The sequence below is a fragment of the Electrophorus electricus genome, chromosome 1 (genome assembly GCF_013358815.1).
Source record: "Electrophorus electricus isolate fEleEle1 chromosome 1, fEleEle1.pri, whole genome shotgun sequence".
In the NCBI taxonomy this organism is placed as follows: Eukaryota; Metazoa; Chordata; class Actinopteri; order Gymnotiformes; family Gymnotidae; genus Electrophorus; species Electrophorus electricus.
In genome coordinates this window covers 29,947,568-29,965,321 of record NC_049535.1, presented here as the reverse complement: position 1 = coordinate 29,965,321, position 17,754 = coordinate 29,947,568, and the positions used below count along the sequence as shown (strand labels likewise).

At 43.3% G+C, this 17,754-nt stretch overlaps 1 protein-coding gene across 2 annotated transcripts in view; it reads left to right on the top strand.

The window, feature by feature from the left end:
• Window positions 1–17,754, top strand: part of ppp1r9ba (protein phosphatase 1, regulatory subunit 9Ba) — a 32,813-nt gene that overhangs the window by 9,149 nt on the left and 5,910 nt on the right. For both annotated transcript variants that reach the window (XM_026997866.2, XM_026997867.2), the window contains exons 3-6: window positions 12,577–12,709; window positions 13,265–13,385; window positions 14,504–14,608; window positions 16,211–16,346. In XM_026997866.2, coding sequence (XP_026853667.2) covers window positions 12,577–12,709; window positions 13,265–13,385; window positions 14,504–14,608; window positions 16,211–16,346 — 495 coding nt within the window. The remainder of the gene's footprint in view (window positions 1–12,576; window positions 12,710–13,264; window positions 13,386–14,503; window positions 14,609–16,210; window positions 16,347–17,754) is intronic.

Below are 17,754 nucleotides of genomic sequence, written 5' to 3'. Positions count from 1 at the left end.
GCAACTGCAGAGGAATCACTTCCATGCTAAATATGCCTGCTCTTCTTATTTTCACCATATGCACATGCACATATGCATGTTTTACATTGTGCTTTTACATTGGGCCATTTACTCGTTGTCTCCCTGTTATTACAGACTTCTCTGTAATGTAATAAACATGTGAACCTTTGTTTTGCTTTATATTTTATGCAGTACATTGGTTGATTCTGTCTCTTCATTACTGTGTTTTTGGGAGTCCATGAATGAATTAGCCATCTTTATGAAATCCTCTATATGTTTCCACATGGAGGCCTACAAAAAGAATGCTTGCAGATACTGGAGATGATATACATGGACAATGTATTTTTGATCCTTTTTCTGTATGCTAAGTTCCTACTGTATTTTTTCATTGAGCATGTGTGTATTACCCCTGTGGGTCTGTTAACTGTTGACTCTGGCTTGTTCTTTGAAAACATTTAGGCCTTGACAAAGCTGATGTGACTGTATCATCTATTTAAAAAGTGCTATAAAAATATAATTGATCTAAATTGAATTGGTTTGTCATTGCAGTTTGAAAGAACTAAGGTATGTTCCACAAAACTAGGCCTGGGTTTTGCTATTGAAGGCTTTGGCATCAGCACATCATTTTTGTGCAACTGGCAAAATGACAATCTTCACAAGGATGTCCACAATGTAAACATAGTGGGATGCTCATGTTCTTTATGCCTTCAAAGCAGTTTTGGAAACATTTTCTTCTGCTGAAGTTGAGATCTTAATGCCAAGCACACCAAGGTCAACAGCAGAGGACGGACTCTGTGAAACAAATGTATGAATGTGTGTGTGCTATCCTATCTCTCTCTCTCTCTCTGTCTCTTTTTCTCTCTCTTCTCAGCCTGTCTTGCTGTTATATAAGCACATAAAAAGCCTGGTGACGCGCACACACATGCCAGTCAAAACGAAGGGCAGTGCAGGATTTTTGCATTGTCATTGGCTGCTGTCCTAATGTATTGGCCGCCACTTGCCAGAAGCGTTGGAGTGATTCTTCCTTTCAGTGTCTAGAGTCTCTAATCACGTCTGTCTAGCATAACCAAACCTGAATCCTTCTTAATTGTTTTTGTGCATAGTTAATGTAAGTATTTGATGAAGGGTTCTTAAGCATTAAGTACACTTATACACCCAGGGGCCCATGCAGAACTACGCCACCAGTTTTGAGGTTATTTCAATAATAATTGTAGTAAGGGCTAGTAAGGTACCATTTGTGTTGTGAAGTTCATGCCCACACACACACACACACACACACACACACACACACACACACAGGCAGAAACAGGAAGTTATGACATGCCACCCACTTATCTTTCTCAACAACTCTGACTTTTATGCTTTGACTTTACATGATGATAGAACATCATGCAGTACATTTTTACGACATGCGTACAGAATGCGTATCACAAACAAAGATTTAACTTCATGAGGAGCCTTTTCAATAAGAATGCATCATTAACTGTCATTTAGGCCAGATCACGGCTTTAACCGGTGTCCAGCTTTATGCCATATGATTGAAAGCTAAGCTACTAGATTTAATTTCTACGGCATCCTCCTGGGTGAAGTTAAATGCAAGGGACAATTTGGCTGTTGCATGGGCGGGACTGGCTCTTGGTTTTGTACTTTTTATCTGAATGCCTCTCCAGCTGCCACTGACGCTGTTATTTTGGGGGTAGAATGGCACCCTTTGGCCCCGCCTCCATTACAGAGAGAGCTCTTTGTAATTCAGCGGTAACGAGAGGGCATCCGACGATCACGAAGCTTCTTTTTAGCGGAGGACTTTAATTTGATTTAATGAAAGCTGGTGTCTTTTAATGTGTGTTTTGTGCCGCCTGTGTGGAGTGGGTGTTATCGTGTGCCTGGGTGTTGGGGGAACGCTTACGTGCATGCTTACGGGATCTGAAAGTGTTGACCTCTGTTGATGCACGTTTGCCCAGGCCTTCAAGCTGGCTCGGCCGGGAAGCGATACGGCCGGGGGCCATTTCCGTGCCAGAAAGGGGGGCTGGGTGGGTGAAGAGGCCTTTGTGGCCATGGTCAGGCCGGAGTGTCCTTCACGCTCGTTAACGCCACCCCACCCCGTGCAGTAGTTAGCACACTGCAGTCTCTGTTCTCGCACACCTCCCCTCCTCCGCCAGACTTTCCCACTGCACACTCTCTCCTTAAGCCTCAACAGCTCAGCCTTACGCCTACTACGTCCTCTTGCAGACATGCTCACTGTAATCTTTTCCATCTAAATATATCTCCCCATTTTGACACATTACCTGCAGTCCCTTGTCTTCCATTCGTCTGCAGCGTCTCTCCCTCCAATGCTGTTTCACCTACTCCTCTGTTCATTTTTCCCCTTCGGGATCTTCCTGGCCCACACTGAAATAGCATGCGTTCCAATCTAAGCCTCTTTGTTTCTGTATACCTACAGTATACTGCACATGACCTCAAGAGAGGTCCATATGGGAGAAATGTTATGTACTTCATAGGAAGTACTGAAATCGGCTGCAGAAACCACATCCTCCATCCTTTATCTTTCAACACAAAATTATATAGACCCATCACTTTATTAATTTCCCTTCACACCATTTTATATAAACTGTTATTGCTCTACTATCGTCAGCTTTGACTCACATTAGACCTTAGATTTGAGTTAGTTAATTATTATTATTTAGTTAATAATGATCTAAAATGAATTAAATTACTTGCTATTTAACTTATTAGCATAAATGATTTGATATTTGTGATGGTAATATTTTTGCTGTTATCCTTTTTATTTGTAATATACCAGTTTCACATGTGTTATTTATCCTACCCTTCTGTTTGTTGCTCTGTCTATGCACATAACACTTTTCATACAAAAAGTGGTCAGATCACAAAAGAAATGTCTAGTTTAGCAGCGAACAACGAATGGCAAATGCATGGGGGGAGATATAGACTAGTTATAGACAGTTGGTGCTCACGTGGTCATGTTTTCTCTCATGTGCATGTGTCCTCTCCCTCTAGCCGAATCACCTTCATCACTTTCCCCCTTTTGTAACGCAGCCATTAAAAGGGCAAAGTGCTAACTGGGGAGGCGGGGCTGGCATTGCCCCGGGGAGGAGGGGGAAGGGCATGGGAGGTGTTAACCTGGAAACAGCGTCCTGCTCCTCCATTATTAATTCATGCAGACAATTGTTGTGGACATGTTTCTTTAAATGGACATGTAATAAAGCTGGGCTCCCCCCCCCCCCAGACATACACTCTCTCTCTCTCACACACCCACACACACACACACACACACACAAAACATGCCAAGCCCCATTCCTCTGCTTGCTCCTTGCTCCTATAACAGACTCTGAAATGAGCTTCGTGCCGTGACATGTGCACGGGGGGAGCAGGCCAGAGTGAAGTGCAGGAGATAGCCCTTCTTCCCCAGTGCACACAGAGCCATGGCTGTGCTTCAGTTTGTTGGATGTTGCAGTGCACTGCTTCTCTGGGTTGTGATGCCTCTCAGCTCTTTTCAGAAAGCGCTGCAAGTACTTCAGTGGGAGATGCGTGGAAGGGGCCATGCTGAATCATAAAGCCTACATCACATTAGTCTGAGTGAATGCATGTTTGAAACTAAAGAAGCTGCATATTAGAAAGTATTGATTTTCCTGCAGATCAATAGTAAAGGTAGCGTTAGCAAAAGATAGGCTGTCGCAGTGTGGCTAGGAGCCTGAGACTCGTTGAAACCTGTTTTAGGGCGAAGCCCTCGGTGTGGGTGAGATCACTGCCCCACCGTCCATTCAGAGGACTCAGACAACAGTTATGGAAGCCAGTGCCCTAGTACCTCGATCTTACTTTTGGGCTTCAATGAAAAAGAAGAAAACAAGTATATCCTGACTCTTCCTCACATGAGATTACAGAAATAGAATACATCTTACACACAAACACACGCACACACACAAAACATTCAAAATCTAGAATCAGTTAAGATCAGCATCTAATCCATGTTTTTGGAAACACATGATTTTAAACAATCACCCATGGCACAGACTACCATATAACTACCACATAACTACACACTATGTCTTGTCTAAACAAATGTTACGTGCACTCATTATACAATCAGATCAGGGGTGGTACATGTATGCAATTCCTGAGTGCGATTAAGACAGGAGCTTCTCAAGGATTAGTACCACATCCAGCCAGATTACAGTGCTATAGCTCATTTCCTTCAATCCCTGAGTGCCAGCCTGGGGTACACGTCCAGATGAGTCACAGCGTTTAGACTTCTGCTGTCCATTGACTTTATTGGTTGTGCTGGTGCAGATCTGAGACCAGTTTTTCTCAGGGGATGAGTAAAGTGCAAGCAGGCTCTGATGGCCCTTGGGCAGGTGGAAACAGTCCTCTTAGCTCTGCCTCATAAGACCTGACCACCCTGTTCATGCACCATCAAGCCTGTTCATGGCCTTCTGCTGAACAGCACGTCAGCCTGTGTTGGTTAAAGCTGACTACATGGCTCAGTACGCTATTGTGGTCTGTTTGTGTCACCGCAGTGTGGTTCACTGCTCTGATTGGTGCTGCAGTTCAGCAGGGAGTCCCGCTGGAAGGGCTTGGGATGTCTGAGGTTAAATGAGGGAGGCAGGAAAAGCAGGAGGTGAAAGAGGATGAATAAAGGATAAAGATGGTGCAGTGTGAGGGTTGGAGTCTTGGATGGATATGAGGAGAGAGATTTTAAAGAAAGGAGGTGTGTAGGTGAGAATGGAAGGCAGAGGGACCACATCTGACTCTGAACTCCACCAAGCATCTTTCTTTCTGCACCAGAGGACTCTGTCATGTCCCTGTTGACAAAGATTCTGTATGAACCCCTAAATGAATGATGTCTTCATTGTTAAAAAAATATGCCCATAGTAATGTTCTATGTCTTAGTTTTAATGGAATGCTGAAACATCTGTTCTTTTTATGTATCTTAGACTGTTTTAAAGTTTCAGATTATTATAGCAGTTATTCAAGAAAATGGTCAGAGGTTGGCATGTACAAGAAAGCAACACTGAGTTGCTGTAGTTTAGAGATAAATAAAGTGTTGTGAAAGCCAACTGGCCAGCACGCCTCCTGAGATAAGATGGATGCTTGTTTGGACTGGTATTTTATTGGGTTCTCGGGGATGCAGCTTTTAGGGGCTTGGATCGGTCAGTGTGCGTAAAAATCGATCTCCACTCACTCTGGCCACCTGTACTGTGTCATTCATCTCAGGCATGGAGAAGATAAACACTTTAAGGGCTTTAAACACTACAGACAACATCTCTGTTTTTTCACCTTTTTGGAGAGATAAAGGTATATTATCTTTTCAGTTTTATAATATTGGCTTCATCTCTATGGTGTGTGTGTGTGTGTGTGTGTGTGTGTGTGTGTGTGTGTGTGTGTGTGTGTGTGTGCGTGCACACTCGAGCCTGAGTTTGTGTATGTGTACATGTGCGCAGGTTTGTCAGGACTCTCCTGTACTCTAATGATGTCATTCTCCAAAACCTCCTCTGTCAGCAGCAATGTGTATGTTGCAGACCAGACTATGCTGGCTATTTTTGTATTCCTACCAACCTGCCATACATGCCACTATGGAACGGCAGACCATCTTTAACATGATTTGGGATAGTGTGTCCTACTACAACCTTTTTTGCTTCTAAACACAGGGCTAATTAATCCACCGATTGGCTTTCACTATAAATAGATGTGAATTGATAGTGTCCACAGAATATTTTCAGCGTGCTTCCATAGATGCTCAAGATCTAAGCCAGACGGTATTAGACAAGAATGCCAAAATGAGAATTTGCATCTTCTGCTGTGTCCAATGTTAACTTGGTTAAATTAAATGTTAAATAATGATGTCTTTATGTAAAGTTGAATTGAGGAATAAAGGGGTGTGTGTGTGTGTGTGTGTGTGTGTGTTTGTGTATGACTTTGTGCATTTCTTTTCATACCCAAACAGCACAAACATTTAATATATTGTTTTCAGATGCTTCTCTCACAGATATAAACTGTCTCTCTAAAGCATTTTATTTTTACTCTGTAAAATGTGCTATAATACCACAGCCATAACTTTCAATACAGTAGAGACAGTAGAGAATGCAAAAGCTTATAAAATCTGATTCCTGTGAGTGCTCATGAGTTTCCTATGAGTATAGCTTAGTGATAATCAACACTGGAGAATATGTTACTATTTCAAATCCCATCCAGCAGCACTTCTTTGACGTTCTGTTGTCTGTTCTAATTTTTGCTTCACTCTCTGTGACTTGTACAGACATAGCCCATTTGCAGTTTCCCTTGTTGAACATAACGCTGATCATAATCCACAACTTCCTGTTGTGGTAGCTGACTTCCTGTTTCTTCTTTGGTCACAGGCCATATGATTTTGAGAAAGAGCAAGACTGCAGTTCACTATTCAATCTGTTTGGATTCAAAAATCTTTAACCGTAATCTCAAAAGCACCTCTTAGAAGGAATCACAACTATATATGTTTGTTTAAGGTCACTTAAGAGAAGTAGCTCTAGAGAGTTTAAGTCAGTTGCCTGTTAGCAAAGCTGTCTAAAGAAGTTGGAGCTGTGAGCAGACCTAAGGCATTTCTGAGATATCACATGTATGATTACAGGGCTAGAAAATGAATAGGTGTGTAAGAAGATTGAGCACTCTTTCCCTCTCTGTTTTTCTTTCATTCTCCTCCCTGTTTCCCATTTAATTTTTCTTTCATTTTTTATTTTATAAAGCTTTATTTGCATTATCCAATTATCATTCCATTATTTAATTCTTTTTTTGTGCGCCAATGTACTGAACGAAGTGTAATAAACTATTGCATAAATGTCAATATGCATGTATAATAAGTATATGGGTATGTGTAGCTCTCTCTCTCTTCTGTGTGGGAGAGCCAGCAGGCTACAGTGGAATCACGTGCACTCTTTTTCTTCTTTGTTCCCAGAGTTACAAGAGGCTTGTGATTACAGACTGTAATTAATGGACAAAACCCACAGTACTAAGAATAGCTGTTGCATCCTCCTAAAATGCCTAGAGGCTCTCCTTTGAGCTGCGTGCGTGTGTGTGTGCGTGTGTGTATGCGTGTGTGTGTCTGTATTTGCATGTGTTCATTATGGCGTGTCTACTCATATAGGGGATCTCCACAGCAACCAGGCTAGGAGTGTCAAATGGGGCCTGGAGTGCATACTTTTCTGTTTATGAGAAGTGTCTCAGCCATTGCTTCTTCCTAGAGGAAGAGAAACGAAGAGGGCAACACGCACTGATGTGTATGCGTAGGCCTTCAGTGACGTGCACGTTGCTCAGTACACACACTAGCAAACACACACGCAAAAGACAAAATTTGTACGGAATCTACAACTCCTCGCCTTTAGGGGTGCAAATATGACCAATACAAATATGACACCGGTTCATGAATGATATGGTATCTAACGTATTTTGCGTTGCCTCATATTAGTGCCACTTGAAGGGATAGTTCAGCTAACATTTCTAACAAACACTGGATGTCAACAACTTGCTAACGTGACGATGTTTTATTCACTTTTATACTTCACAGTGTCCTAAAGCCTGCTGTTTACACCCTGCGTCAACATGTGTTTCATCCGGATTATATCTGCATTACATTGGCCAGATTCAGTTTACACTTTTCACTAAAATGCGGTTCAGACGAGATCCGATTTTACTTTCCGACGTAAAAAGCACATCGTTTTCGTTTACTTCCTGACACCTATTGTAAATGTATTGCTGCACACTACCAGTGCATTATAAACTATTAAATATGGCAGGAACCGTCGTCTTCGGCGCAGGAGAAGGCTTCGTTTGGCACCTGCCGTAATTTATTCCATCGCATACTATGCCAGATATTCAATTTCATTTATGAGAAAGTGCAAATTTTGTCAGCACTTGGTAAAATTACCGTTTATGCGGAACCGCATGCAACTTCGAAAACACATTCGGTTTATAGACTATTTGTAGCTTTACACTATTAAATGTGGCCAAGATCCGTCTCTCACCACCTCCGAAAGTGATTCGAGTGATGCTGTCGTCTTGGGTGTGTTTACACCTGGCTTTTCATGTGATCAAGGGAGATCCAAATGTGATCCAATCTACAAAAAACGCACGTTGATACGAGGTATGAACAGACTCGACTAGTCTGTGAGGCCTGAATGCGATTTGACGAGTTGAGAGAAGTTTGGTCATCTAAACTATTTATGAAGGATACTTGGGTTACTGTTGACTTCCAGTGTTTTTTAGCTACCAACGTTAACAGTTAGAATCGTTTGTTCTAAACTAACTGAAGAATCAAAATGTGGACTCCAAGCATGTCTTGGCCGATTGACTGCATCTGAGGGTAATTAGAAAGTCATGTAGGCTAAATTTGATTTTCCCCGATGTACTCCTTAGTCAGGCGTAGCAACAGTAACTAACGGGGCAGGACTTAGCGATGTGTTAATTGTGTATTGTAGCCTCTATGTTGTTCCCTTTGATGTTTAACTTTGCCTCAAGAAAAAAAAATGCCGTCGATACTTTTTTAAAGTACCAGTTCAGACGCCGTTTAGTTAAAAGTATCATTTTAGCACTGCTAACAGAAAAAACCCAAACGACACACAAACGTACACACCTTAGCTGGGTATTAGATAAAGCTGACTGTGAATTGTGCTGATTAAGGATGGTCTGTATGTAAGTGTCTATGGATATGGTTGTTCTTCTTAATCCACTTTGGATGTAGACTTGCAGCCCGCTTAGTGTCTGTTACAGCTTTAGTGGAGAAAGCTGATCCAGTTACTGCAGGGGAATAGGATTTGTGTGGCAGTGATGGTGGAATTTTCAAGGTTTTAGATTTCATGTATTTTAACCATTAGTTCCGATGGAGTAATGTGATTGGCCTCATGCCAGTGACCAAATAACAGCCGTGATGTTATTCACTGTAACACACTCCCTCTCATGTTCTGTTGCTTAATTATACATACTGTGAGGTGGCTGTCAACATTGTGTGTGTGTGTGTGTGTGTGTGTGTGTGTGTGTGTGTGTGTGTGTGTGTGTGTGTGTGTGTGTGTGTGTGTGTGTGTGTGTGTCTACCCTGTTCTTCCCATTTTCTGGTAGCAGCAGGAGTTGGAGGCAGCAAGTAATTAAAGTGTGTGTGTGTGTGTGTGTGTGTGTGTGTGTGTGTATGACAGGGTGTTTTTTATCACTCAAGCTCTTCTTTTTCAGAATGTATAAGTGGACATTTGTGTACCTGCGTGTGTGTGAGGAGAATCCATTTACTGTATTGCTAAAACACCATCGTCCTCTATCTTTCCATAGCAGTTGAGGAATGGCTGAGACCGGCAGACCTGGATAAATAACAGCAGTGCATGTCCACAAACACACACACAAAGTCAGAGAAAGTGCTAAGCAGAATAAGCATGGCAGAATGCAGTACTGATTACATGGTAGTCCCGGTTGTGCTGATTTTAGCAACTGAGAGCTATATGACCAGCTTATGTTAGTACTGATTTAAACTGAAATCTCTTTTCTTTTGGTGAATGCTATTTACTGCAGCATGGTTTTCAGTAAAAGACATCAACCACAAAGCTGACATGCATCTTCTGTCCTCTCTTCTCTTCTATCCTCCCCTCTCCCCTCATCTCCAATCTGCTGCTCTCCCCTTTCCTCACCTCCTCTCCCAGTTCCCTTCTTCAGATCAGAGAGGTCATGTGTGTGTCTCTCAGGCACATCTGGAGACAGAGAGAGAGAGTGAGAACCCAGAGAGAGTCCCAGAAGACCTACAGATATCACCAGACACACTGGCTTGTATAAATTGGCCCAGATAGAATGCAGGATGCCAAAATACTAAAACTGAAGTGATCAAGTAGACATTCCTTAGGAGCACTTTTGGAAAATTGAAGTACCAGTTCCAGTTGCCTCATAATACGATGTACCATTGTAGCCAACAACAGCATCTGCAGAAACATGTAGCATGCAGGTGACTGTATTTTAGATGAACTAACACTGGGGATAGACTCATAACGCTGTTATTACACAGTATGTTTGTGTCTGCTTATGTGAGTTGACTTTTGTGTACAACACATTCCTTAATATCAGAGTGAAAGAGTGTGATGCTGACAGTTGAAGACACTCCTCTCATGCCCTGTTATTTCAGCCCGAAGGGGAGAGACAAATCCAGGAAAAGATGTGAGAGGAGAGAGGAGGGAAGACAGGGAGAAAGAGAGAGCGGCAGAGACAGACAAATGGTAGAGTCACAATCGCAAAGCCTGGCGGTTGCCATGGAGATGGATCATGTGATCAGGGCGATGGCATTCACAGTGAGAGGTGATGCCTTTGCCTGCTGCTCTCCACCCGCACACACACACACACACACACACACACGCACACACACACAAAAAAGCTCAGGAGAGCCTCTGTGCATTTGATAGAGGAGAAAGAGAAGGATGACTCGAAGAGTAACTGGAGAGCCACATGAAAGAAAGAACAACAGACTCGAGTGGGAATGTGAAGGGATACGGTAGACAGGCAGGATGGAGGGACGAAAGTATGAAGCCGCTCTCAGCAAGTATGGCCACTGGGGGGCACTAGCAACAGGGGCGTGGGTGCCGGAGAGAGGAGGGTGAAGGGAGCTAGGAAGTGAACTAGCTGAATGACGAAGCTGAAGCAGAGGAAGATAAGCCTGCTATAGTGGTAGTGCATGCTAGTGCACAGATTGGTGCAGGATCCTGGAATAACATTACCTGATGAAATATTAATGCTTCATACTAGTAGTGTCAAAATGGAAGGAGTTAAAGACAAACAGAGAGAGAATTATTTATCAGTACACACCTAATTTAGCACTGAAGAATGTTTTAATGCCCATGTGCTCTATTTCCTGATCTCTCCCATTTACTAGGACAGTGTGTCCCAGGTGGGAATAGTGAGAGGAGAGCCTGGCTTTCTTTTTCCTCCTGTCTTCCTATTGTCCTACCAGTATAGTGACCCTCTGAAACACAAAGATTTAATCTAGCTGCTTGTCTGCTATTTATGGACCCCGACCCAACCTGAAGCTAACAGCTGGGTTCGCATCTTTGAAAGTGCGCTACAACCACGCTTCATCCGTGAGGGCACTTGACAAACTGAGCAAGCCTCAGACTTCATCTCCCCTTGGGGTGCCGCTCTGTGATGCTGCTCTGTGATGCTGCTCTGTGATGCTGCTCTGTGATGCTCCTCTGTGATGCTGCTCTGTGATGCCGCTCTGTGATGCTGCTCTGTGATGCCGCTCTGTGATGCCGCTCTGTGATGCTGCTCTGTGATGCCGCTCTGTGATGCTGCTCTGTGATGCTGCTCTGTGATGCTGCTCTGTGAACAGCTTTTACTGGGGTGGGAAAAAAATGACAAACTAGACTGGGCAGCAAAATGTGAACATTATTTGCCTCTCAGACTATAATAGATGGGCTTTATGGTGCTTCTTATGCTGAATTCAAATCCCTTTTTTCTATCATGTATGTTAAGTGATAGGACAATTAAATGTTACATTAAATATATATAGTTATTCATAGATAAGGCTGTTACTACACTTAAAATATGTACGCACATTAGAAAACTTCAGCATAATCATAAATTGCAGGTTTTGCTATTGACCTGCCAGAGAGATGGATATTCATCTTCTGGCTGTGGTGGTGGTGAGAGAAAGGCTGGGGAGGGATCTCCTTTCTCTCATTGGTTGTAGCTAATGTGATCTAACAATAGCGCAACTTCAAGACACCTCCCCCACAAGTGTTTCTCCACTGCAGATTGGATGACCACACACATGCCCTCTTTATTAGCATGTATTGATGCACTGCACATGAAATCGTTCTGCAGAGACTCACTGTGTGAGATATTTCTTTGACCAGTAGACGAACTCAACTCTCCTGACACGAGCTCTTAATTATCTCATGCTTGTGCCATCCTCTTTTCTCATTCGTGCACTACATGTGGTACTGTAAGTATGCTTCTGTGGCAGGGGCATGTGTAAAGCCAGATGAGGGAACAGTTATTTTAATAAGATGTTGATTAGCATGGTATTTTTGCTAATATGTCTGCTTTATTATAGTCTTCAAATAAATGATTCAAATAATCAGTGTCTCCACATGTGATGGCTTTGTATTTGTAGCTAAACACACACACACACACACACACACACACACACACACACACACACACACACACACACACACACACACACACACACACGGAGGATAGGGGGATTCAGATTTGATGGTTTATTAGTTTTCCTTCCCTTCATTCCCTTCCAGAGAGCCACGTCCTCGCTCTTGGAGTTGTATCTTCTGCGCTGTCTTGTGACCTGCTGGGATTTGTAGTCTTTTCAGGGACATTTTTATGTCATGAACCTACCATGTGGCTTACAGCTGCCAGTGCACATGCGCATGGTTGAGATGTGTGTCCTCTTACGTCTCCTCTGGTCATCTTACTTTTGGTCCTTCAAGTCAATGAAATGTCAGGGCATCTCATCTGTACTGCTCATTTCCACATCAACCATTATGCTCTTTCCTGAGTATAACATACCCGGTCCACCTGCTCAACCTCTTGACCTCTGATCCCTTCCAGGTGTTCACCACATACTCCAATGAGGATTACGATCGGCGCAATGATGACGTGGACCCGATGGCAGCCTCAGCTGAGTACGAGCTGGAAAAGAGAGTGGAGAGGCTGGACCTTTTCCCTGTGGAGTTGGAGAAAGGTGATGCACAACACCATTTTCCTCAGTTTGTCGTGTTTGATGGCTTAGTTTCTCTGTATGAGAAGTTCTGTTACTTCTGTAGCTCACGTGGTAGCGCAGGTAGCACCAGCGTTGTGGATTCACTTCCCAGGGAGTACATGCATTGTCATACTGATCAATATATAAGACACTGTGGATAGGAGTGTCTGCCAAATGTATGTATATAATTAATGTATGAAGTCTAAAGTTTGACTCAGTAATTGTTAACACTAATTGTCTTGTGTTATTAGTTTTTGCTCAGATCTTACTGATTACTAATGTCTGTTCTCATGTAGAGCTGAAGCTCTAATTGCTACCACTTGCTCCGGAAAAGATGTAGTTTTGAAAGATTACTTAAAACAGTATGCCTGTGGTAGCTTAGTTACTTGTAATTCAGGTGTTTGTAAACGCTATATAACTGAGCATCAAGAACACAATTACTCCTCATGTGCCTATAAAGTACTAAAATCTAACATTGGTTCTTAACATAATGCCTGTAAACTGGCGTAACGGTAAAGTGCAATCCTGTGCCATCAGATGGAGACGGATTGGGCATCAGTATCATCGGAATGGGCGCTGGCGCAGACATGGGCCTGGAGAAACTCGGAATCTTTGTCAAGACTGTCACAGAGGGAGGAGCCGCCCACCGAGATGGAAGGTCAGAAACGGAACAGAACGAAACAAGCCGGATTTCTGCGGCTTTGGCTCAAGCCATGCTGACTTGGAGTGAAATTGACTAGAGAGGCCTTTGATGAAAAAGCAGCAAGGCGTTTATTGGACAGGGGATACCACGAGGCTGTGCATAGTCTCTCAAGGCTATTAGAACATATGGTTTTATTATATTTGACTTCAGAAGAGTTTGAGGATGCAGATCAGGGATCTGCAGTGGCGTTGGACATTGAGCCTGAGGGTGCATTTCATCTTAGCTGCCGATTTAAAGGCTCGCTTGGTGGTTTGCATGATAATCACGCTGCATCCTGGACCCTGATCTGTCATCAGTTACTGAGAGGATTAATTGTAGTGCGGATTTTAGCAGAAATTCAGGTGATGTCAGAAGATGCCAGCATTATATATTTAACATAGCCTAGGAGTCCCAAAATATGTGCATCAAAGGAGGCCCATTTTAGCCATTAGATATAGTGCACAGCGCACTCTGGGTGGTGTATGAGATCAGTTGGTTGCATTCTTTCATTGAGACAGTTGCATTGACAACACACGGTGGGGTTTTCCTTATCGCCTCTTCAGCTAAAATGGGTATCTTAGTGGTCCTCTTTCTGTCAGTCAACTTCATGAGTAATGTGATAGTCCATCTGAGGTGTCTTAAATGAGCCAGGAAGGCAGTGCTTCAAGTAACCTGCAGACAGCACTCTTTAGAGATGGGTTATGATAGCAGGTGTTTATCACTTTAATAGCATGGAATTACAGGAGGGATTTAGCCAAACAGAGTTCTGCATGTGTGTTGGCTGAGGCATGTGTCAGTATGCCGTCCTTAAATCCCATCACGCACCACTCAACGTCATCGGCTCTGTGCCACCTCGTTGGGAATTTACTGAATTTACTGCAGGAGTCAGGCAGTGATTTAATCGAGCAACTATATATCTTATGTTCCTAATTTAATAATGTTTATTAGTGTATAAAGGAATGTGATATTAATAAAGGTAATGAATGACCAAATATACTCCCACTGTGGAAATGTCTTAACACCGATGCTGTAAAAGAGAAGATTCATCATCTTACCTTACCAAATGTATTGTGTCTCCTTCTTTCCCGAGCCAGGATCAAGGTGAATGACCTCATAGTGGAGGTGGATGGCACAAGTCTGGTTGGAGTGACTCAGAACTTCGCAGCATCTGTCCTTAGAAACACTAGCGGCACAGTCAAGTAAGCAAACACCTGACTAACCCTACACTGGGCAGCTATCAGGGCTTTCATGCTATGACCGCTCTTGAGAAGTTTCAGACCAAGGGCCTGCATTATATCTCATTTCAAACACAACAGGCATGGTGTTGTGTTATGGACGTGGCATGTTTTCAATTTGGCCCTTTTGGGGTAAAAAATGACTAGTGTAACTGCTCTGAAGGACATAATTTACATATATCTAAAGTGACAGCAGTGAAACTTTGTAATCCTGTTAAATTAAGGCTGATGCTCAGTAGTCAGACATCCCCACAGTTATAAACTCACGAACTGTTGACTAAAGATCTGTAAGTAAGTAGATGGTTTTCCACATTGGCTAGTATCTAGTGTCTCATTTCGCATCACCCTAATGAGGTGTTTTCTCTTTTAAGCCAGCGAGATCTTAAAAATATGATCAGATCCATGCATTTCACACTACCACAGCTGAATCTGCAGTAGACATTAGCATCTTAGTATTCTTTACTTAACTGAAACTAAGTTGCTCTTAAACTATATCTGGATAGTTTCTGTATTTTTGGGTAGTTTGTGTGTAGTTAAAGATTTGGGTTAGTGTGGGAAATCTAGTCTTATATTGTCACAAAAGAAGACGTTATGCAGGGAGATTACTCTCCATTTTCCATGAAATTTTTTTTTTTAATGTTTTGTGCACATTAAACAGCAATCCAGTCTTTAAGCCGATTAGGCTGTTTTATAAGCAAAGAAGTTCCGTTCTCCATTCCACTGTTTTTTTGAATAAAGCAGTCATGCATGAGGTATGTCACACTCAAATGTTTACAGACCCACCTCATGTCAAAGACCCTGTATAATGGGCTGTCTTGCCAGTATGTATGTTTAAATGTTGAACTGTTCATCATTTTTAGACATTGTTGGTGACAAGCTTGATAGAAACATGAGTGCTTCTGTAGAATGTTAATTTGTAGGTGATTTTTATCAAATCAGTGTTCTAACCAGCTAGTTTCACCCTTCACCCAATAACAAGGCTGATGTGGCAGAATCTTTATAAAGCACACAGTTTTTGCATATCCGCCATATTGCTTGACATATCCCCAAGTTCCATCCATGTTTTAGATGTCAAAGATCTCCTTTGTCATACCCCACAACCAGCTGTCTGCTGGGCTGACTACTCCTCCTGTGTTCTCCTCGCACTTTTGGGTCTTTTTTGTGCACTGCTGTTCCAAGCAGGCCCCCCACCAGTTAGAGCATCGCTTAGTGACATGAGAGAGATGCACCCTACCATCCCTCCCACCCAGGGAGAGCATGACTAACCAAACTCTGAGGAATCCCCAGCCAAGGGCGACATATGGCACAGCTAGGGATCAGATCCATCACCAGAGGCTGCACAATGAGACAGTCCATGGGTTGGAAGGTTTTTTGTTGCTCACAGAGAAAACCACTTCAGTTTAACGCAGTTTCGGTTTGTCCTTCTTAAAACACCAGGCGGGTGAAAATACTGTGAGAAAAAAGGGGTGAAAAAAATGCAGCAGAATGACTTCACAGTATATACTGCTTTCCACTGCGGCCATTTTGTTGAGCTGACCAGTTTGAGTGTGTGTGTGTGTGTGGTAGGTTCATAATTGGCCGGGAGAAGCCTGGGGAGCAAAGCGAGGTGGCCCAGCTCATCCAGCAGACCCTGGAGCAGGAGCGCTGGCAGAGGGAGATGATGGAACAGCGCTACAACCAGTACATGGAGGAGGACGAGGAGGTCAGCACACAGACACTCAGTACACATCTCCGCACACTCCACGCGCCCACACGCTCAGCACATTGCCGAGTGCTTTCACACGCAGACTAAACAGGAGGGCGGATATTTTACATCTCATATGTACGCCTAATCTTTAAACTCATACAGTAATGTAACCTTTTGGGCCATGGCACATGATGCATTAAGTCCTTGAGGTGTCAGAAGTATAATCATTGATCAGGCCATGACAAGTTAATAGTTTGGCCACTTGACAGTTAATAGTATACCTACTTTTTCTTATCAGTTTGTGTACCTGTGCACAAAATAAGGACTTTAGTAAGCAAGAGCTTACTTTTTGAGTGGACTATTGTGACTTACATTTTGAGTGGATTATAGAGTGACAAGTATGTATTATTGGCTGCACACACACAATCTTCGCACCTTGGTCCTCCGCGACAGGCTGTCCAGCCAAGCTTTGCCACACTCCTTCCCCCGGCCCAACAGCTCTGAAGGGAAGGTGTGATGAGAAGATGGTAAATAATTCGGTGGTGGACGATTGGCTGTGGCTGGCTTGGCTGGTGCATGGATGTGAAAGTGCGCGCAGGCAAGGTGCCACGGGCCCAGCATCACCCTCAGCCACCCTGAGCCCCAGCTGCTCTGAGGCCCAGCCACTCTGATCCTTAGCTATCCCGAGCCCCAGCTGCCCTGAGGCCCAGCCGCATGGAGCCTCAGCCGTCCCGATCCCAAGCTATCTCGAGCCCCTAGCCATTCAGAGCTGCCCTGGATTCCTAGATCATAGTCCTGGCAAAAGGAAGACTTTGTAATTAACCTAGCAAACAATGACGTTTGATATCATTTTAACTAAAGACTAATTTACATGGACATTCCTAACATCTCAGACATGACTTTTTGCTTTTGATGCTGTGAGATCAGTGTAATAAATATGAATTACAGTACATACTCAGCAAATAGTCCAGGACTGATATGCTAACATCGTGCTAATGTCATACAACATAACAAACATCATCTCAGATAAGCTATTAAGCAGAGCTCCACTTTTGCGTGCTGCTTTACTGCTGTCATTCGAAGTGTGCTAATAGCTCACAGAAGCAGGATGTGACGGTGTGCCATGAATCAGAGGGGAGAGCCATTGTGCTTCTCCGGGACTCTGCCAGCTCCCATCTCCACTCTGCAGCGGAAGTCTATTGTTTGAAGCGCCGGGAATCCTTGCAGGTTTTGGTCCTTTGCCAACAAAGGCCACACTCCAGCACCAACAACACTCCAGGGCCGCACCCTCTGAAATGCAGCAGAGTGTGTGCACGCATGTGTGTTTGTGTGTGTGGGTAGGTGTGTGTGCATGCATGTGTGTTCATGGGGTTGATTAGGCACTGTTTTGCCATTTTCTGCTACGTTTTAATGGATGTCTGCA